The sequence below is a fragment of the Cucurbita pepo genome, chromosome 5 (genome assembly GCF_057944985.1).
Source record: "Cucurbita pepo subsp. pepo isolate OVF chromosome 5, ASM5794498v1, whole genome shotgun sequence".
NCBI lineage: Eukaryota > Viridiplantae > Streptophyta > Magnoliopsida > Cucurbitales > Cucurbitaceae > Cucurbita > Cucurbita pepo.
Window position 1 is genome coordinate 14,553,660 of NC_141802.1, and position 21,569 is coordinate 14,575,228.

At 38.1% G+C, this 21,569-nt stretch overlaps 2 protein-coding genes and 1 pseudogene across 2 annotated transcripts; all 3 read right to left on the minus strand.

The window, feature by feature from the left end:
• Positions 1-9,224: 9,224 nt before the first annotated feature.
• Positions 9,225-10,234, minus strand: LOC111795078 (GDSL esterase/lipase At2g30310-like). The gene is made up of 2 exons (XM_087124325.1): positions 9,596-10,234; positions 9,225-9,487 (listed from the first exon to the last, which is right to left on the minus strand). The coding sequence occupies exons 1-2, from the start codon at positions 10,226-10,228 to the stop codon at positions 9,377-9,379; spliced, it is 744 nt and encodes a 247-aa protein (XP_086980451.1). The 5' UTR covers positions 10,229-10,234; the 3' UTR covers positions 9,225-9,376.
• Positions 10,235-12,572: 2,338 nt separating this feature from the next.
• LOC111785568 (GDSL esterase/lipase At2g30310-like) lies at positions 12,573-14,036 on the minus strand. The gene is made up of 3 exons (XM_087123928.1): positions 13,252-14,036; positions 12,881-13,142; positions 12,573-12,751 (listed from the first exon to the last, which is right to left on the minus strand). The coding sequence occupies exons 1-3, from the start codon at positions 13,882-13,884 to the stop codon at positions 12,573-12,575; spliced, it is 1,074 nt and encodes a 357-aa protein (XP_086980054.1). The 5' UTR covers positions 13,885-14,036.
• A 5,659-nt stretch (positions 14,037-19,695) lies between these two features.
• LOC111795079 (GDSL esterase/lipase At2g30310 pseudogene) lies at positions 19,696-21,007 on the minus strand (annotated as a pseudogene).
• Between the last annotated feature and the right edge of the window lie 562 nt (positions 21,008-21,569).

The following is a 21,569-nucleotide window of genomic DNA, read 5'->3' on the forward strand; positions in this document are numbered from 1 at the left end:
ATGTCTAACTATCAAGGTAAGTTCCTATCATGATCTTTGTTTAATAATTAAGAGTTACACTGACCTCAGATGCCTAAAATAAGGGCAGGAATGACTCCAGAAGGGTCGAAAACCCAGGAATCGGTATATTTTTTTGTATACCAAGCCGTTAAGCCGAGCCGTCGAGCCAAGCCAAGCCGCGGAGCTGAAACACTGAGCCGACAAGCCGTTAACTCTTAGCCATTTCGCATGGGAAATATGTCCCCACGTCGTATAGCCCATTAGCTGCATGGGAATGGGTTGGGTCGCGCCCCCCCATAGGGGTACTATATGGGCTTAGGGTATTCAGCACACCCCTAGGCTAGATACCATGTAGTCCCAGATAGCCATGCAAAGGTAGCGCCTCATAGAGGATACCGACCATATTAGCTTGGCGTAAGGAATCTCTAGGTGTCTAATGAAAGGACGATGAACCGGTGAAACTCAAGGGGGCAAGCTCCAAGGGACTAAGATTAGAACCAGATTTTCTAGAACCGAATTAGAAAACCGTGGGAACCTGTTAAATTAAGATGCGAAGAGAGCCTACAAGTAGGTGGCTTACTAAGTATAATTTTTATACTCTTCCTTGCTATGTTTTCTTTTTTCAGTAGCGCGAGACGTCGATCAAGGGCGGGCGTGATGGAGACGGGGATTGTCATAGAGGAATGGGTTGTCCCGGGGCGTCAGTCGAGTCTTTATTTTGTATTTGCATTCTTTCGAAATTTATTTCCAAACTGTAAGTGTTCTGTTTGTTGTTGTTGAAAAACTTTATTTGAAATAAAGGATTTTCTCTATTTCATATTTAAATCACTTTGTGCATTCGTGTGCTGTCTTTAGTCACGATCCATAGTAAAATATTGGGTCGTGACAAGTTTCAAATGGTTAATTCCGTTTATTTTTTTTTTCTTTTCTAAAAACAATAATATAGTTTATTTGTTAATTTATATAGTTGAGATCAAGGTACCTACAACAACTACAAGAGTCGATGACAGAGAAGTTATCGAGTATAAACTGAAAGGGGTATCGACTATAGAAACTGAGAGGGGTATCAACTATAGAAACTGAGAGGTCATTAAATCTCAAAAAATAGTATACAATAATCAATGAGATGTTATGACTTGCATGTAGCAGATTCGGTTGGACGAAAAGTTCAAATGTATCAAGGTGGACAAGAAGGTGTATGGGTTAGGGTAAAATGAAACTTATATTGTTTCAAATGCATAAAAGGTTTTGTTGTCTTGATCCAACCACTACTAGGCTATATATCACCAGTCACATTCAATTTGATGAAGCTCATTTTCCTGCTGTCCCTAGGTCTCTTTCCTCTTTTCATATTTCAAATTTCTTGGAGCCACGTCTTTACCATATCGATCCCCCTACCCCTTCTTCACTGCACATTGCTCGATCTAGATCCTCTCCATGTGATATTTGTTATGACCTTGTGGATGAGTATGTGCAAATTGATACTTCTCTTGCAGGTTCCTCTTTGCCACTCTCGGCTTCTGATTCACCCTCTATTGAACTTGCTGTTGATTTCTCTTCTTCTTTGGGCTCTGATCCTACGATCACACGAGCAAAAGTTGATATTTTCAAAACTCGTTATCCAACAACTTTTGATCTTTTGGGCTCATTTGGACTTCTTTTTGCTCTTCTTGCACTCATTGAGCCAAGAGAATTCAAATCCAATGCTAAGAGTCGTGTTTGGATTGCTGCTATGGATGAGGAAATTCGAGCTTTACAACGAATGACACGTAAATTTTGGTTCTTCGCCCGTGCAACACCAACATTGTGGGCTCTAAATGCGTGTTTAACACTAAATATTTGCTCAATGGATCTGTTGAGCATTTCAAGACTCGTCTTGTTGCCAAAGGTTATACTCAGATTTCTTGTCTCAATTACACTTGCACTTTCAGCCCTTTTGTTAAAGCTACAACTATCTGCCCCGTTGTGACACCTTCAACCTTTCTTACCCAATTTAGCATTTCTATAACACCAAGGCTACCAAGGTACAAGCCTTCTTAGAAAAAGGAATAGAAAAGAGGGGCTAGGATTTTTGAAAGAGGAAGTTTAAAAGTGAGATTCAAACTCAAATTTGCAGAGTTCATGACGACTTTGTTGGGAATCCTTCACAGAAGTGGCTCAAAACATGATTCTTCATAGGTCTAAACTCTTGAATTACCGAAATCCATCAATAATTGAGGAGGAACCCAAGGTATGATTTATGAATTTAAAGATAGTATTTCCGTTTAAATTATGACTTGTGATTGTTTGGTTCTAAAATTGGTTCATTCTATTTTAAGAGATCATATTTACCAAATCTTGTGAAGAGATCCTAGAGAGAAAATGCTTGGAATCCATAGTTAATAAAATTGCATGTTTGATTTAGTTGTTAGAAGAGGTTTAAACCTTATTTTTAAGCGTGTTTTCTTCATATTTGCACTATTTATGAATATTGAAGTTAATGAAAATTTTTAAAGTTAGAACGAACTTTAGATATTTTTTTGCTTGAACAGTTCATGACATGCCCGTAGGAATAGGTTTATTTTAAAAGAAAAATAAGTCCAATACAATGGAGGTTAATGGGACTTCTGGTGGCAGCTACATTGTGGTAGGCATGGTAAGGGATGCTTGGAGCAGCTACATGATGGGGCATGGTGGGCATGGTAAGGAATGCTTGGAGCAACTACATGATGGTTGGCATGGTAGGCATGGTAAGGGATGCTTGGAGCAGCTACATGATGGTTGGCATGGTGGGCATGGTAAGGGATGCTTGGAGCAGCTACATGATGGTTGGCATGGTGGGCATGGTAAGGGATGCTTGGAGCAGCTACATGATGGTTGGCATGGTGGGCATGGTAAGGGATGCTTGGAAAGCATGTTGGGCATGGTAAGGGATGCTTGGAGCAGCTACATGCTTGCTGGCATGGTGGGCATGGTAAGGGATGCTTGGAGCAGCTACATGATGGTTGGCATGGTGGGCATGGTAAGGGATGCTTGGAGCAGCTACATGATGGTTGGCATGGTGGGCATGGTAAGGGATGCTTGGAGCAGCTACATACTTGTTGGCATGGTGGGCATGGTAAGGGATGCTTGGAGCAGCTACATGCTTGTTGAGATGGTAAGGGATGCTTGGAGCAGCTACATGCTTGTTGGCATGGTGGGCATGGTAAGGGATGCTTGGAGCAGCTACATGCTTGTTGGCATGGTGGGCATGGTAAGGGATGCTTGGAGCAGCTACATGCTTGTTGGCATGGTGGGCATGGTAAGGGATGCTTGGAGCAGCTACATGCTTCTTGGCATGGTGGGCATGGTAAGGGATGCTTGGAGCAGCTACATGCTTCTTGGCAAGGTGGGCATGGTAAGGGATGCTTGGAGCAGCTACATGCTTCTTGGCAAGGTGGGCATGGTAAGGGATGCTTGGAGCAGCTACATGATGGTTGGCATGGTGGGCATGGTAAGGGATGCTTGGAGCAGCTACATGATGGTTGGCATGGTGGGCATGGTAAGGGATGCTTGGAGCAGCTACATGCTTCTTGGCATGGTGGGCATGGTAAGGGATGCTTGGAGCAGCTACATGATGGTTGGCATGGTGGGCATGGTAAGGGATGCTTGGAGCAGCTACATGATGGTTGGCATGGTGGGCATGGTGAGGGATGCTTGGAGCAGCTACATGATGGTGGGCATGGTGAGGGATGCTTGGAGCATCTACATGATGGTGGCCATGGTGATGGTGGCCGTGGTGAGGGCTTGATGCAGCTACTTGGTGGTGACTGCCATGATGAGTTGGTGCAACAACAGGGTTGTCATGAAATTCGGCAGATTCGATGACATTGATCTTGGACTGCGCAGGCGCATGGTGGTGATGGTGGTGGTGGCGGCGGTGATGATGATGATGCGGGCCTGGAGCGGCTGCTTTATGGTGGCTGTCGTGGTGAGTTGGTGCAGGAGCTAAGCTTTCATGAGATTCAGTAGCTTCAAAGACATTGAAACTACAATAGAAAAGAAACAAAAGCACACAAACACTTGTTTTAAGAGAAGCCATTTGAATATGAACTTCTAAGCCTGAAATGTCATATATATATATATAATGGTTCATAATAAATCGAAAAACATTCTAAATTGAGAGTATACTGTATAATTAAGTAAAAGTTGAATAGTCTTGTCTAGAGGGTCGTGCGCCAGTCAATTTAACTCGATTTTCATCTATATTTGGATTTTAAAATAAAGAACCAAACTCACCTTCCATAACATTCTAAATTGAGAGTATACTATATAATTAAGTAAAAGTTGAATAGTCTTGTCTAGAGGGTCGTGCACCAGTCAATTTAACTCGATTTTCATCTATATTTGGATTTTAAAATAAAGAACCAAACTCACATTCCATATATGAATTCAACAAATTTCTTAATTAAAGTTTTATATTTAATTTAAAATGTCAATTAAAGATTTTGATTCGGGAATGTTTTCAACAAATTAAAAAGAAAAATATTAAAACTGAAGGTGGAAAGAGAAAAGGTTGTGTGGGATAATCTTTAATTTCTCTATTTTTTTCTAATAAAATAATAATGTATAGATTTAAATGTTCATAATAAAATTTTAAAACAATATAGTAATCAACAAGGAAAAATGACTAAAAAATGGAAGAGAAAATGCACGACTAGAATACGAGTGAGACAATATGGATGAGTATGTTATGCATGATTTAAGAAATTATCAACATGTCCCTTTGATGAGATTTGTGATGAATGTTGTTTTATATGCTTTCCACTGTGTTAGAAAGGATGATGGGCTATTGTGATATGTGCTCTGGGTGATTGATGGATGTTATCTCCCCGTTGAACTTGTTTGCTTATATGTGAGCATGATAGACTATGTGTTAGCTTCAGGTGTTTAATTGTGTGTTCTCCCTGTGGAGTGTGTTTACTTGCATAGAGCTAGGGCATTAGAGTTAGGTTGGCTAGACGATGACCTAGGTCAGGATGTTTTCAGTAGACTAAGCACTTTAGGGTCGTGAGTGACGGTAGAGGTTCTAGTTCCTTGTACTACAAATAATAATAATAAATAAATAAATAAATAAAATAAAATAAAATATACAAATAAACAAATAGAAATAATTATTAAAAAAATAGTTAAATAATAATAATAAATAAATAAATAAATAAATAAATAAAGAAGAAACAACTTTTCCCCACTTCCTCCCACTAACCTCTTATCCCTTCTCACAATTATCTCTCCTCAACCATCCTTATGCCAGAAAGTAACAACAAAAAGAAAAGAAAAACAACAATCCTCAAATTTGTTTGAGGAAAAAAATGAGAATGGCTTTTAGCCCGTTGAGATTCACTAGATATTTAAGTTGAAGATAGATCCGATCAATAAGGTATATATTAAATCTTCATTTTCTTTTATCCTATTTCTTTTTTTAAAATCACAGTCATTTACAGTTAGATCTTTCTTAAATTATTACATTGATTTAGCTTTGAGTTAGAAGTCAATCATTTATAATTCCATTCCAGTAAATCACACATGAAATTCTAGTAAATCAAGTAAGATTAGTAATATTAGATTAAATTTATATCAATAGCCAAGTCCAGTTGAGATTCACTAGATATTTATAGATCCAATCAATAAGGTATATATTAAATCTTCATTTTCTTTCCTCCTATTTCTTTTTTTAAAATCACAGCCATTTGCAGTTAGATCTTCCTTAAATTATTACATTGATTTAGCTTTGAGTTAGAAACTAATTGTCAATCCTTTATAATTCCATTCCAGTAAATCACACGAATTCTAGTAAATCAAGTGAGATTAGTAATATTAGATTAAATTTATATCAATAGCCAAGTGAATAGATTGAAAATAGAATGGCCAAGAAAATTTGCAAATAGAAACACTGAGATAAGGAAGGATTTGGAAACAGAGAATAATTTTATAGAGTTCAAACTTAAAACTGATGTCATGCGCTCATATAGGTTGACTTGGATTTCAAAGGTAAGAATCGGACTTTCATTAAGGATATATTGGTGACAACAACTTAAGCTAACCAGGTAAGTGGCCTTTCTATTGCCATGGTTATATCTGATGTTGACACATGCCTGTGGTTCAGCACGGGTCATATATACTGATATGTGTGAATTATCTGTGAATCGGTATGCTTATATTATGTTTATGTTATGTTATAGTATGTGTATTGTATGATAATAATTATGGTACGATGTGTTCAAGGATATGTTTGAGATAGTATACGGAAGGATGCACAAAACGAAATGTAACGATAGGAGTAAGATACGTTCATGAAACGTTAAGGTTAGGTTACGTACCAGAGTGCTATGGATAGGGGAGATTGATGAAAGAATATGGTTAGGATATGGGTAGAAAGAGATTGGTTTGTGATAGATTGATAGAACGATAGCGTTAGGATACGTTCCTGTGATGATATGACTGTGATACGTATAAGAACGTTAAAGCTATGATAAGTTAGGGAACGATATGACCACGAAATGTTAACGATATGACATGTTTATGATACGATATTTTGTGATGTGATATGTTATGTTTAGATTGTTTTGTGCGACCATGGATGTAATTGTTGTATGAATTGCACGTTATGAAATGACATGTTAAAAGCATGGAGCATTATGTTATGTTTTCTAAATTGTATGTATACATCATGTTATGAATGACATGATATCACGATAAATGAAATGAAATGTAACTCTGTTAGGATTATGTATGATACGTAGACCGAAAAATAAGAAATGACATGTTAAGCATGAAAGATGATAGCGGGGTTATATTCATTGATGGTAAAAGTAGAAATATTGGGGACCTCATGCATTATGTGTGCTCATGCATTTGGGGGAACGAGGGTACGGACGCGTACATCCAAGGGCAGGACAACAATCGTTATGTTTTGCATAGCGTTGCTGTGACGGTTACTAGTTCTAATGGGTGTCCGGCCTAAGAAGCTCCCAAAGTATGCTTGCTTGACAAGAATGGTGGTCCTATGGTGTGTGAACTGATTGTTGAGTTCATACTCGCACGTATGGGCTGTGTGTAGAGTATATGGTACACGTTCAAATTACCCGTTAGGACAGTACCGTAGGAAAATAGATTGAAACGATAGGTCCCGTCATTACATTTGCATGTTCTTGCATTGAACCCCAATAGTGGGGTCACTCACTGAGTATTTCTTTAAATACTCAAGTCATGTGCTACTACATTTTTCAAGTTAAGGCAAGACATTCCTGTACGGCTGACGACGACATCGCAACTCGAGACCATAGCACATGCATACGATAGTGGTATTTATTTTCTTAGACATAGGCTAGAATAGGATGTTTTTAACTTAAAACATTTATTTATTTTATTTAACCTTTTGTTGTGTCATTGTTTTTAAAGATGTTTTCGAAACATGTAAGTCCATGGCTGTGTTTTAAGATAAGGATTACGTTGTATGGGATTTAAATGAAGTATTTCCACATTCAATGTTTATGATATGTATACAGTAGCGACCTTAAATTAAGTAGAAAATTTTGGGTCGTTACATTACTAGTGCTCCCAAACTAAGAAAGACTCGAAGAGTCAAAACAACAGAATAACCTGGAGCCCGCTTTAAGCTACCTATTTGTCATAGGAATCCATAAGTGTCCTCAACTCTCCGATATGACCAAGGCAAAGTTTACATTATAGATTACATGTTTAGGTGATCGATAGGTACATCTCCCTAGCAAAGCATGCATGAGAGAACTCAATTAGTGTAGTTTACATGTTGACCAAAGTCAAAAAGTTTCCAATAGACCATTCACCCTAAGATCGTGAGCGGGGATAGGAGGTCTAGATCTAAGTGCACCTAGGAACTTTTATTAGCCTCGAGGAGCTAACCCCAAGCGTTTTGAAAACGAGAGATGAGATTCAAACTGCCTAGAAACCCCTAAGAACTTGGTTGAACTCCAAGGCAACCAAGGACGACCAAGGGTAGTTCTTCAGGCTCATAACAATGTGACAGTGTCATTAAAGTTTTGCTACCTATCCACTCTTGTACTCTTTTTTTTTTTTTTTTTTTGAGATTGTACGCCGGTACTCACATCGTCAAGATAGGCACAGGCCGGATAGGGAAGGTGTGTTGAGATGACTATATGCCACACCCATATGGAAATGACTAGCGGTCTGCTGAATAAGGCTTATATGCTTAAACCTGTTCGTGGGAGGGGGGCGTGAGAAAACATATGTTAACCTGGCCGACACACAGGGGGTCGCTCCTCAAGGTTTAGTGACTTTATGGTCTCATGGAAGAGTCTATCACCTAACCTTCCATGGATGATGTTCAGGTTAACACCATACTGTCCCTACAGAGTATATGAGGTCGTGCTTCAATCTAAGTCACTGATCCTTCACTACGTAACAAAGTAAGCTGCCAAGGTCAAAGAATAGAAAGATTGTAGCAACTCAGCAAGACAAAGGTAGCCTCTAGGTCGTTGGTTGGTACGGTGTCAACAAAGCTTCCACTTTTCTTTCCACTTCTAGGACCATTGAGTCAAGCCTAGACCAATTAAGGTTGTGTGACCTATAATTCAGTTGGAAATAGCTTTCAAGACTTTGTACCTAAACACAAATTTATCAACTAGCTTATTGTAACTCAACTTGAGCATCAAAACCAACCCTTACAGTTTGAAACTTACAAATGAAAAAATGTATATGAATAAAGGGCTTGTGGAGAACTGTATTATTTTATTTTGAGGTTTTAAAATCTGTATAATAGTTAAATTATCTATTTAGTTTTAAGAAATATACTATTCTAAGTAAAATTAAACTTCAAAATAACTAGGAAAATCGTGCAAAGGTAAACACAAATTTAATGCTTAAACTTTTCGAGCATGATCAGAAAAATTGTTTTAGAAGCCATTCAGCGATGAACTTGTAGACTACTTCAGTCGGATGGATGCCATCCCAAAATATATATTTTGATGGATCTTCACACGTTCGGGTTAGGGCACTACATAAAGGTCCTACTTCTGCCAATCCAGTTCCACAACAACCTGTGTTCGTATGCTCAAAACCTGTACAACCAAATGTCCAGATTTAGTTGAAAATGATTCTTAAAACTTAATTTCCTCAAAATATTTATGACTTAGATCTATAAGTTAATAAATTTTTCTATTTCTACAGGCACCAACTTACCATATTGTTGAGGATTATTGATCATGTCGATGAGAGGGTATAAATGTCAGCATACAACATTGTGCTTCCAAGTAGTTGGAGCATACAACATTGTGCTTCCACGTAGTTGGAACTATAGATTGCTCAACTTTGAAAGCTTCTTATTATAGGATTTGGAGTCCGAGTTTTGATCTTCAAATCATATTCGATGTAGGGGATTTCGAAACGATACACTATCTTGAATGGGAAGACAACCAATCGGAAGGAGGCCAGCAACCACTATATTGCGACATCCAAGCTGGTAAATTTCCTGTTCATTTACAACCAAATAATGAAGATGGAAAGTTATAATTTGACATTTTGATTATTGTGTTAACAAACATTGATTAGGAGTAATATGGGCACACGGATAATTTACCTTGATGAAGCTTTGTAGTCTATTTTGTATGAAATCTTGGTAACCACTAATATTGTACTCTTGTTTCCTTGTGGGAAGGTAGTAGAAATTGATGTTCAAATCATTAGTTCCTGCACTAATAATAACCAAAGCGCTACCAATAATCTTCTTAATTTCATCCACACCCACAATCTCTCGAAGTCTTTGAATATAGTTTTTGAAAAGATCAATTTGCTTCATCACAGGAATAGCTTTGGATACCGTAGTAGTTAGATCATCAAACCCTGTGCCAGCTGATGCAAAACTGACTCCTGTTCTCACGTCATCATTCGACAATTTTCGATCCAAAAATGGAGGAACAAACTCCTTTATCCCCAATCTAGAAGCCACCATGTCAGGAATGAGTTTTCCATTACTAAACCTTCCAATAGCAGTATGACCAGGAAAATCTTTACCATATGGGAAGTAATTAGCCTTGAAAATTGTGGGAATGAAGTTGTTATTTCCCGTATCTACCGTAGAATCACCGAAAATAAGAATGGCAGGAAAAGATCGAGAAATTTTAAGATCAGAAGCACTGCACAATTTGCTAATACATAATGACAAAATTATGTGGAGTGATAGAGCAGCAATGAGATAATTCACTTGTGCCATGGGTGGTGTTCTTCAAGTTTCTTTTTGATATCATATTTGTCAATTGGTGTATGTATTAATAGGGTTTGATAGACTTAAAAGTAAGCTCATTATGGTTTGTGCATGGAGTTATTTAGTTGCGAGCAATTTCAGGCCATTGAATGCTATGTTGTTTCAAATGGTTCATTCCGTTTATTTGTCTTTTTTTTTTTTTTTCTAAAAAAAATAATATAATTTATTTGTTAATTTATATAGTTGAGATCAAGGTACCTACAACAACTACAAGAGTCGATGATCGAAAAGTTATCTAGTATAAACTGAAAGGGGTATCGACTATAGAAACTGAAAGGGGTATTGACTATAGACTGTACGGTCATTAATCTCAAAAAATAATATACAATAATCAATGAGATGGTATGACTTGCATGTAGCAGATTCGGTTGGACGAAAAGTTCAAATGCATCCAGGTGGACAAGAAGGTGTCTAGGTTAGAGTAAAATGAAACTTATATTGTTTCAAATGCATAAAAGGTTTTGTTGTCTTGATCGAACCACCACTAGGCTATATATCACCGATCACATTCAATTCGATGAAGCTCATTTTCCTGCTGTCCCTAAGTCTCTTTCCTCTTTTCATATTTCAAATTTCTTGGAGCTGAGTCTTTACCATATTGATCCCCCTACCCCTTCTTCACTGCACATTCCTCGATCTAGCTCCTCTCCATGTGATATTTGTTATGACCTTGGGAATGAGTATGTGCAAATTGATACTTCTCTTGTAGGTTCCTCTTTGCCACCCTTGGTTCTCATTCGCCCTCTATTGAACATGCTGTTGATTCCTCATCTTCTTTGGGCTCCGATCCTACAATCACACGAGCAAAAGTTGATATTTTCAAAACTCGTCATCCAACATTTTTTTATGTTTTGGGCTCATTTCGACTTCTTTTCGCTCTTCTTGCATTCATTGAGCCAAGAGAATTCAAATCTACTACTAAGAATCGTGTTTGGATTGCTGCCATGGATGAGAAAATTCGAGCTTTACAACAAATGACACTTAGATTTTGGTTCTTCGCCTATGCAACAGCAACATCGTGGACTCTAAATGGGTGTTTCACACTAAATATTTGCTTGATGGATCTGTCGAGCTTTTCAAGACTCATTTTGTTGCACAAGGTTATACTCGGATTCCTTGTCTCAACTACACTGACACTTTCAGTCTTGTTGTTAAAGCTACTGCTATCCTATCTGTGTTGTACTGGCAAAAACCGATCTCTTCTTGACAACTTCATTCGCAAGCTTCATTTTGAGTTTACTACAAAGAATTTTTGCTCTCTCAATTACTTTCTTAGTCTTGAAGCTTCACCATTACTGATGGTCTTTTTATTAGTCAGTTAAAATATGGTTTAGATATTCTTACTCGTACTTAGTAGAAAACCACTCCACACCCATAATTATTTCTCAACACTGGATAGTTGACGGTTATCCTTTCTCTTATCCAGCTCTCTATCAATCTTAATTAAAGTTTTATATATGATTTAAAATGTCAATTTAAGAATTTGATTCAGGAATGTTTTGGTTCAACAAATTAAAAAGAAAAATATTATGAACAGAAGGTGGAAAGAGAAAAGGTTGCGTGGGATATTCTTTAATGACTATTTTTTCTAATAAAATAATAATGTATAGACTTAAATGTTCATAATAAAATTTTAAAACAATACAGTAATCAACAAGGAAAAATAGATAACATGAATTTAAATAAAATAAATCAATGGTCCGACTAAAATATGGAAGAGAATATGCACGACTAAAATACAAGTTTGACAATATGGATGATTATGTTATGCATGATTTAAGAAATTACCAATATGTCCCTATGATGAGATTTGTGATGAATGTTGTGTTATATGATTTCTACTGTGTTAGAAAGGAGGATGGGCTATTGCGATATGTGCTCTAGGTGATAGATGGATGTTGTCTCCCCGTTGAACTTGTTTGCTTGTATGTGAGCATGATACACAATGTGTTAGCTTCAGGTGTTTGATTGTGTGTTCTCCTTGTGGAGTGTGCTTACCTGCACAGAGCTAGGTCGTTAGAGTTAGGTTGGCTAGACGATGACCTAGGTCATGATTGTGTGTTCTCATTGATTAGTGATTTCAAACCCATGTTTGTTGGTTTGGTATACATATAGATGTGGAGAACTTTATTATTTTATTTTGTTATTTTGAGGTTTTACAATTTTTATAAGAGTTGAATTACGTATTTAGTCTTGAGAAATACACTATTCTAAGTAAAATTAAACTTCAACATAATTAGGAAAATCTTGCAAAGGTAAAGACGAATTCAATGCTTAAACTTTTCGAGCATGATCACAAAAATTGTTTGAGAAATGATTCAGTGATGGACTTGTAGACTGATTCAGTCGGATGGATGCTATCCCAAAATATGTACTTTGATGGATCTTCACATGTTGGGGTTAGGGCATTACATAGAGGTCCTGCTTCTGCCAATCCAGTTCCACAACAACCTGTGTTCGTATGCTCAAAACCTATACAACCAAATGCCCCAAACAAAATTTAGTTAAAAACAATTCTTAAAACTTGATTTCCTCAAAATATTTATGACGTTAGATCTTTTAAGTTGATAAATTTTTCTATTTCAATTGGCACCAACTTACCATATTGGTGAGGATTATTGATCATGTCGATGAGAGGGGTGTAAATGTCAGCATACAACATTGTGCTTCCAGGTAGCTGCGGTTGTAGATTGCTCAACAACTTTGAAAGCTTCTGATTATAGGATTTGGAGTCCGAGTTTTGATCTTCCAAACATATTCGATGTAGGGGATTTTCAAACGATACAGTCTCTTGAATGGGAAGACAACCAACCGGAGGGAGGCCAGCAACCACTATATTGCGACATCCGAGCTGGTAAATTTCCTGTTCATTTTCAATCAAATAATGAAGATGAAAAGTTATAATTTGACATCTTGATTATTGTGTTAACAAACAATGATTATGATTAATATGGGCACACGATATAATTTACCTTGATAAAGATTTGTAGTCTATTCTGTATGAAATCTTGGTAACCACTAATATTGTACTGTAGTTTCCTTGTGGGAAGGTCGTAGAAATTGATGTTCAAATCATTAGTTCCTGCACTAATAATAACCAAAGCGCTATCAATAATCTTCTTACTTTCATCCACACCCACAATCCCTCGAAGCCTTTGAATATAGTTCTTGAAAAGATCAATTTGCTTCATCACAGGAATAGCTTTGGATACCGTAGCAGTTAGATCATCAAACCCTGTGCCGGCTGATGCAAAACTGACTCCTGTTCTCACCTCATCATTCGACAATTTTGGATCCAAGAATGGAGGAACAAGCTCCTTTATCCCCAATCTAGAAGCCACCATGTCAGGAATGAGTTTTCCATTACTAAACCTTCCAGTAGCAGTATGACCAGGAAAATCTTTACCATATGGGGAGTAATTAGCCTTGAAAATTGTGGGAATGAAGTTGTTATTTCCCGTATCTACCGTAGAATCACCGAAAATAAGAATGGCAGGAAAAGATCGAGAAATTTTAAGATCAGAAGCACTGCACAATTTGGTAATACATAATGACAAAATTACGTGGAGTGATAGAGCAGCAATGAGATAATTCACTCGTGCCATTGGTGGTGTTCTTCAAGTTTTTTTTTTTGATATCATATTTGTCAATTGGTGTATGTATTAATAGGGTTTGATAGACTTAAAAGTAAGCTCTTTATGGTTTGTGCATGGAGTTATTTAGTTGCGAGCAATTTCAGGCCATTGAATGCTATGTTGTTTCAAATGGTTCATTCGGTTTATTTGTCTTTTTTTTCTAAAAAAAATAATATAGTTTATTTGTTAATTTATATAGTTGAGATCAAGGTACCTACAACAACTACAAGAGTCGATGACCGAAAAGTTATCTAGTATAAACTGAAAGGGGTATCGACTATAGAAACTGAAAGGTCATTAAATCTCAAACAATAATATACAATAATCAATGAGATGCTATGATTTGCATGTAGGAGTTGGACGAAAAGTTTAAATGCATCAAGGTGGAAAAGAAGGTGTCTAGGTTAGAGTAAAATGAAACTTATATTGTTTCAAATGCATAAAAGGTTTTGTTGTCTTGATCAAACCACCACTAGGCTATATATCACCGGTCACATTCAATTCGATGAAGCTCATTTTCCTGCTGTCCCTAGGTCTCTTTCCTCTTTTCATATTTCAAATTTCTTGGAGCTGCGTCTTTACCATATTGATCCCCGTACCCCTTCTTCGCTGCACATTTCTCGATCTAGCTCCTCTCCATGTGATATTTGTTATGACCTTGGGGATGAGTATGTGCAAATGGATACTTCTCTTGTAGGTTCCTATTTGCCACCCTTGGCTTCTGATTCGCCCTCTATTGAACATGTTGTTGATTCCTCATCTTCTTTGGGCTCTGATCCTACAATCACACGAGCAAAAGTTGATATTTTCAAAACTCGTCATCCAACAATTTTTTATGTTTTGGGTTCATTTGGACTTCTTTTTGCTCTTCTTGCATTCATCGAGCCAAGAGAATTCAAATCTACTACTAAGAATCGTGTTTGGATTGCTACCATGGATGAGGAAATTTGAGCTTTACAACAAATGAAACTTAGATTTTGGTTCTTCGCCTATGCAACAGCAACATCGTTGGCTCTAAATGGGTTTTTCACACCAAATATTTGCTTCATTGATCTGTCGAGCTTTTCAAGACTCGTCTTGTTGCAAAAGGTTATACTCAGATTCCTTGTCTCAACTACACTGACACTTTTTGTCTTGTTGTTAAAGCTACTGCTATCTGCATTGTACTTTCTTTTGTTGTCATAAATAAATGGTTTCTTTGGTAACTTGGTGTCAAGAATGTCTTCTCAATGGCACTCTTACTCTACATTTTTATATGAAACATTCTCACTTTCCCACTCATGTCGTCTATTAAAGAAAGCCCTCTATGGCTTAAAGCAAGTTTCTCGCATCTGATTTTAGCATTTCAACTCATTTCTTCTCACACTTGGTTTTTCTTGTAGTCGCGTTGACACGTCTCTTTTTGTCTTTCATCAATAGTAAAATCTTATCTATTTTCTTCGTTACGTTGATGATATTATTCTTACTGGCAACAACCCATCTCTTCTCGAAAACTTTACTCGCAAGCTTCATTCTGAGTTTGCTACAAAGAATTTTTGCTCTCTCAATACTTTCTTAGTCTTGAAGCTTCACCCATTACTGATGGTCTTTTTATTAGTCAGTTAAAATATGGTTTAGATATTCTTACTCGTGCTCAGTAGAAAACCACTCCACACACATAGTTGTTTCTCAACACTTGATAGTTGACGGTTCTCCTTTCTCTTATCCAGCTCTCTATCAATCTTTTGTTGGCACACTTCATACTTAACCATTACGTGTCCAATATTGTCCATGTTGTCAATTCTGTCATCAATTTTTGCATGCCCTTATCGCAGATCACTTACTTACTGTCAAGAGTATTCTTCCCTATTGAAGGACACACTCCACTTTGGCCTTACCTTTCGTCCATCCGTTGTTCTTAGCGCGCCAGTGGCTTATACGAACCATGATTACAACCTATGGCCCGAATTAAGACAAACCCAAGTCTCGGCCCACAATCAGCGTGAAGCCCAGTAGCCATGAACCATGCCCCAAAGCCACCTACAACATCGATTGCTCAGCCGACCTCAAATGTTTGGCCCAATCGAGCCCAGTATCTTTGGCCACAACTAACGCATCGTAGGAACAAATTGAGAGCGTGACACGTGTTCACAACCTGCGTACACATCTTCTTTCCACAGTGACACATGTTGTGCATGCATACGCTGACTCCTTCGACTCAGTCGGTTCAAGTTTAGGGAGAACGCTGGCTGAAGCCAACCAAGTAAATGACTCTACTATTGGCACGATTAGGAATTGATATTTATATAAGAACATGTTCCTATGGTTCTACACGTGTTATATGCTTGACATGTGTGAAATGTTTATGAAACGATATGACTATGATATGCTTATGAATATGGTACGTTTATGAAACGATATGACTAGGATATGTTTATGAAACGATATGATTAGGATATGTTTATGAATTGATAAGACTATGATATGTTTATGAAACGATATGATTATGATATATTTATAAACGTATGACTATGATATGTTTATGAAATGATATGAAAGAATACATCCATTAATGAAACGCGTTCCCACCTTGCCAAGCTCAATTCCAGGGGGCAACTACTTTGTGTTGGGCATGGTGAGGGTTGCTTGGAGCAGCAACATGATGGTGGCCGTGGTGGTGGTGAGGGCTTGATGCAGCTACTTGGTGGTGACTGCCATGATGAGTTGGTGCAACAACAGGGTTATCGTGACATTCAACAGATTGATGACATTGAACTTGGACTGCGTAGGCATGTGGTGGTGGTGACGGTGATGGTGATGGTAAGGGCTTGGAGCAGTCACATTATGGTGGCCATGGTGGTGGTGAGGGTGGTGAGGGCTTGAAGCAGCTACATGATGGTGGCCGTGGTGGTGAGGGCTGTTATCTTTGATTGAGCAATTCGCATGGTGAGAAATATTCGCGAAGAAAAATTGCGGAAGAATTTGTTGAGAGAAGAAAGAACAGAAAAGCAGAAGATTATAACAGAAAGAGGGAGAGTATCGAAAATTTGGGATTTGACTTTGCTTAAGACACGGTCCAAATGTTTCTCAGTTAATTTAGCTATTTAAAACAAATTACATACTAAAATTGGGGAAGTGACCCACAAATATTGCGCCTAAAGTTGGCCCCTGAAAATACGCTCTTTCCATTATAAATAAAGGTAGCGTTATTTCAGATGGCCTAAAATAAAAATTAAACTGAGTTTAAGAAAAATGTGAATAACCTAAATAAAGAAAAACCATAGCTTTTTATCAAATAATCTCTCCCTTAAAGACGTGGTATATCTACCTTATTATTCGAACTCCGATCTTTGAGAGTAGTTCCTCAAATTTTACCCGCGCCAAGTACTTGGTGAAAATGTCGTCAAGCTGCTCCTCTGTTCGGATGAAGTCAATCTTGGTAAGCCCAAGATCTGCACACTCCTGGATGTAATGGAACCTGATATCTATGTGCTTGCTCCAGTCGTGCAAAACTGAATTTTTTATCATGGAGATCGTAGCTTTGTTGTCCACGTACAACATTGGTGGACCGCCTTCTCTTCCAATGAGTTCTTCCATCAGCCGAGCAAGGCAAACCCCCTGTGTGGCTGCTGTCGAAGCGGCGATGTACTTGGTTTCACAAGAAGACAACACAACTACCTTTTGTTTAGTTGATTGCTAGCAGATCGCGCCGCCTGAGAGGAAGTAAATCATCCCGCTGGTGCTCTTACAATCATCAACGTCACCCACCATGTCACTCAAACTGTAGCCGACCAGCTCAAGCTTCTCCTTTCCTTTCCTTGCACAGTATCTCACACCCCAGCGTCTGGTTCCAGCCACCTAGCACAGGATGCACTTGACAGCCACAAGATGCTCCTCCCCAGGTGCTTCCATAAACCTACTCACGTATCCAGCGGAATAAGCAAGGTCAGGACGTGTGTTTATAAGATAGCGTAGGCTCTCGACAATGCTGCTGTAATTGGTGACGTCAACTACCGTCGTAGTGCCGGCCTTCCTTAACTAGAGTCGGGCCTCCATTGACGTCCTTGTAGGGTTACTGTCCGCTAGCCCAACTGTGTTCAGCAGCTTCTTCGCGTATGCACTTTGGCAGATGGTGATCCCGGCAATACTCTGTTGCACTTTGATGCCAAGTAGCAGCCAAGCACGGAGATCGCTCATCTTGGAGTTCTTTGACATCTCCGTCTTGAATCTTCCAAGAATATTCATCTCCCCTTCAGTGATTATGAGGTCGTCGACGTACACTCTCACAATCAGCCGCTGCTCGTCGTGCCCGTGCATGTACATGCCATGCTCAGAGGCACAGCGCTTGAACTTCAGCGACAGTAGGGTATTGTCGAGCTTCGCGTTACAGGCTCGTGGTGCTTGCCAAAGCCCGTAGAGTACCTTATGCAAGCACAGTACCTTATCAGAGTTGTCGTTGTCCATAAAGCCAGGTGGTTGTCGGACATAGACGGTCTCCTTAAGCTCTCCGTTAAGGAAAGCGGACTTCACGTACATGTGGTGGACCTCCCAAGAGCAATGTGCCGCGATTTCCAGCAACAGGCAGACGGATTCCAACCTTGCCACCGGCGCGAATACCTCCTCGAAATCTGCACCATGCTTCTGGTCGTAACCCTTCGCCACCAGACGGGCCTTGTGCTTCACAACTTCTCCCTCTTCATTCTGTTTTAATTTGAACACCCATTTGAGCCCCCCTATGGCTCGGTGTCCTGATGGCATGTCCTCCTTACTCCACGTCTTGTTCTCAATGATGGCCGCCAGCTCTTCCGACATTGTCTTCAACCAGCACGAGTTCCTTTCTGCTTCGACGAAAGAGTTCGGTTTATCCGCACTTATGGCATGCAGTTCGACCACTTCTTCTTTGAGCTCGCGCACCGCCAGTCCTTGTGGTTCACCTCCTCCCAGTAGGTCTTCAATCCTCCGGTACCTAGCCGCAAGACCATCATCGTGATCAGCATTCAGCGCCGAGTCCGCAGTACGTGGTGTTGCGAACTCCACTGGTTTAGAGGGTGTAATAGGAGTGTGGTTGGTACGGTGTCAACAAAGCTTCCACCTCTCTTTCTACTCCCCGGACCATTGAGCTAGGCCTAGACCAATTAAAGTTGGGTGACCTATAATTCAGTTGAAAATAGATTTCAAGACTTAGTACCTAAACACATATTTATCAATTCTAGTCAATCCTTACCGTTTGAAAATATAATTGAAACTTACAAGTTTAAAATATGAAATACTTGGCATACTTGAATCGTGAATAAGGGTATTTTATGCCTTAAAAAAAATCTAGCACAAAAGTTAGGAAGGTGTCTCCTAAGCAATTGAATTTTACCTAATTGTACGCTCATAGTAGAGAAATGTGAATATACGGGATGACTTGTGGCTAGGGGCAAAAGGTCAATCAAAATCGCATAGAGTTGTTTTGTAAGAGAATTCTCTATTTACTTCATTGATTAGTGATTTCAAACCCATGTGGCTAGGGGCGAAAGGTCAATCAAAATCGCATAGAGTTGTTTTGTAAGAGAATTCTCTATTTACTTCATTGATTAGTGATTTCAAACCCATGTTTGTTGGTTTGGTATACATATAGATGTGGAGAACTTTATTATTTTATTTTGTTATTTCGAGGTTTTACAATTTTTATAAGAGTTGAATTACCTATTTAGTCTTAAGAAATATACTATTCTAAGTAAAATTAAACTTCAAAATAATTAGGAAAATCTTGCAAAGGGTAAAGACGAATTCAATGCTTAAACTTTTCGAGCATGATCAGAAAAATTGTTTGAGAAGCAATTCAGTGATGGACTTGTAGACTGATTCAGTCGGATGGATGCTATCCCAAAACATGTACTTTGATGGATCTTCACACGTTGGGGTTAGGGCATTACATAGAGGTCCTGCTTCTGCCAATCCAGTTCCACAACAACCTGTGTTCGTATGCTCAAAACCTATACAACCAAATGCCCCAAACAAAATTTAGTTAAAAACAATTCTTAAAACTTGATTTCCTCAAAATATTTATGACGTTAGATCTTTTAAGTTGATAAATTTTTCTATTTCAATTGGCACCAACTTACCATATTGGTGAGGATTATTGATCATGTCGATGAGAGGGGTGTAAATGTCAGCATACAACATTGTACTTCCAGGTAGCTGCGGTTGTAGATTGCTCAACAACTTTGAAAGCTTCTGATTATAGGATTTGGAGTCCGAGTTTTGATCTTCCAAACATATTCGATGTAGGGGATTTTCAAACGATACAGTCTCTTGAATGGGAAGACAACCAATCGGAGGGAGGCCAGCAACCACTATCTTGCGACATCCGAGCTGGTAAATTTCCTGTTCATTTTCAATCAAATAATGAAGATGAAAAGTTATAATTTGACATTTTGATTATTGTGTTAACAATCAATGATTATGATTAATATGGGCACACGGTATAATTTACCTTGATAAAGCTTTGTAGTCTATTCAGTATGAAATTTTGGTAACCACTAATATTGTACTGTAGTTTCCTTGTGGGAATGTCGTAGAAATTGATGTTCAAATCATTAGTTCCTGCACTAATAATAACCAAAGCGCTACCAATAATCTTCTTACTTTCATCCACACCCACAATCCTTTGAAGCCTTTGAGTGTAGTTCTTGAAAAGATCAATTTGCTTCATCATAGGAATAACTTTGGATATCGTAGCAGTTAGATCATCAAACCCTGTGCCAGCTGATGCAAAGCTAACTCCTGTTCTCACCTCATCATTCAACAATTTTGGATCCAAAAATGGAGGAACAAGCTCCTTTATCCCCAACCTAGAAGCTACCATGTCCGGAATGAGTTTTCCATTACTAAACCTTCCCGTAGCCATATGATCAGGAAAATCTTTGCCATATGGAGAGTAATTAGCCTTGAAAATTGTGGAAATGAAGTTATTATTTCCAGTATCTACCGTAGAATCACCGAAAATAAGAATGGCAGGAAAAGATCGAGAAATTTTAAGATCAGAAGCACTGCACAATTTGGTAATACATAATGACCAAATTATGTGGAATGATAGAGCAGCAATGAGATAGTTGACTCGTGCCATTGCGGCGTTCTTCAAGTTGTTTTTGATATCATCTTTGTGAATTGGTGTATGTTTTTATAGGGTTTGAAAGACATAACTTAGGTTTCTACATGGAGTTATTTAGTTTCGAGTAATTTAAGGCCATTCAATATATGTTTCAAATGGTTCTTTCGGTTTCTTTCTTTTTATTTTAAATAATAATAATAATAATATAGTTTTATCATTATTTGTTAAGTATATTACAATTGCAGTTACAATATCTTTTTTTTAAAAAAACTTGTAACGGACAAAATAAAATTTTAATGCATTCATTTATTGGTTGTCGGACGATAATACAAAATATATGTTACAAAAAAAATTTAAATACAAAACAAAATGGGACGTGAATACAATTACAGAATAAAATACAAAAGGTTCAAACATAAAGACGAACTGACACTTCGAAATGTCCCCTTTTGTGATTGCACAGCTCTTGAACGCTCCTTCATCTCGACTAGTAGCATTGGGACACTTGAAAAAGAAAGGAAACGGGGATGTGAATATAAATATGCTCAATAAGCAGTCTAGATATATAGCTCTTGTT

Bases quoted from the DNA above. Each gene is read 5' to 3' on its own strand.
- LOC111785568 (XM_087123928.1), bottom strand. From the start codon at position 13,884: ATGGCACGAGTGAATTATCTCATTGCTGCTCTATCACTCCACGTAATT. The intron at 13,143-13,251 runs GTAAATTATATC...GAAAATGAACAG, and splicing joins GACTACAAATCTTTATCAAG to GAAATTTACCAGCTCGGATG. The intron at 12,752-12,880 runs GTAAGTTGGTGC...TTGGTTGTATAG, and splicing joins CAATAATCCTCACCAATATG to GTTTTGAGCATACGAACACA.
- LOC111795078 (XM_087124325.1), bottom strand. From the start codon at position 10,228: ATGGCACAAGTGAATTATCTCATTGCTGCTCTATCACTCCACATAATT. The intron at 9,488-9,595 runs GTAAATTATCCG...GTAAATGAACAG, and splicing joins GACTACAAAGCTTCATCAAG to GAAATTTACCAGCTTGGATG.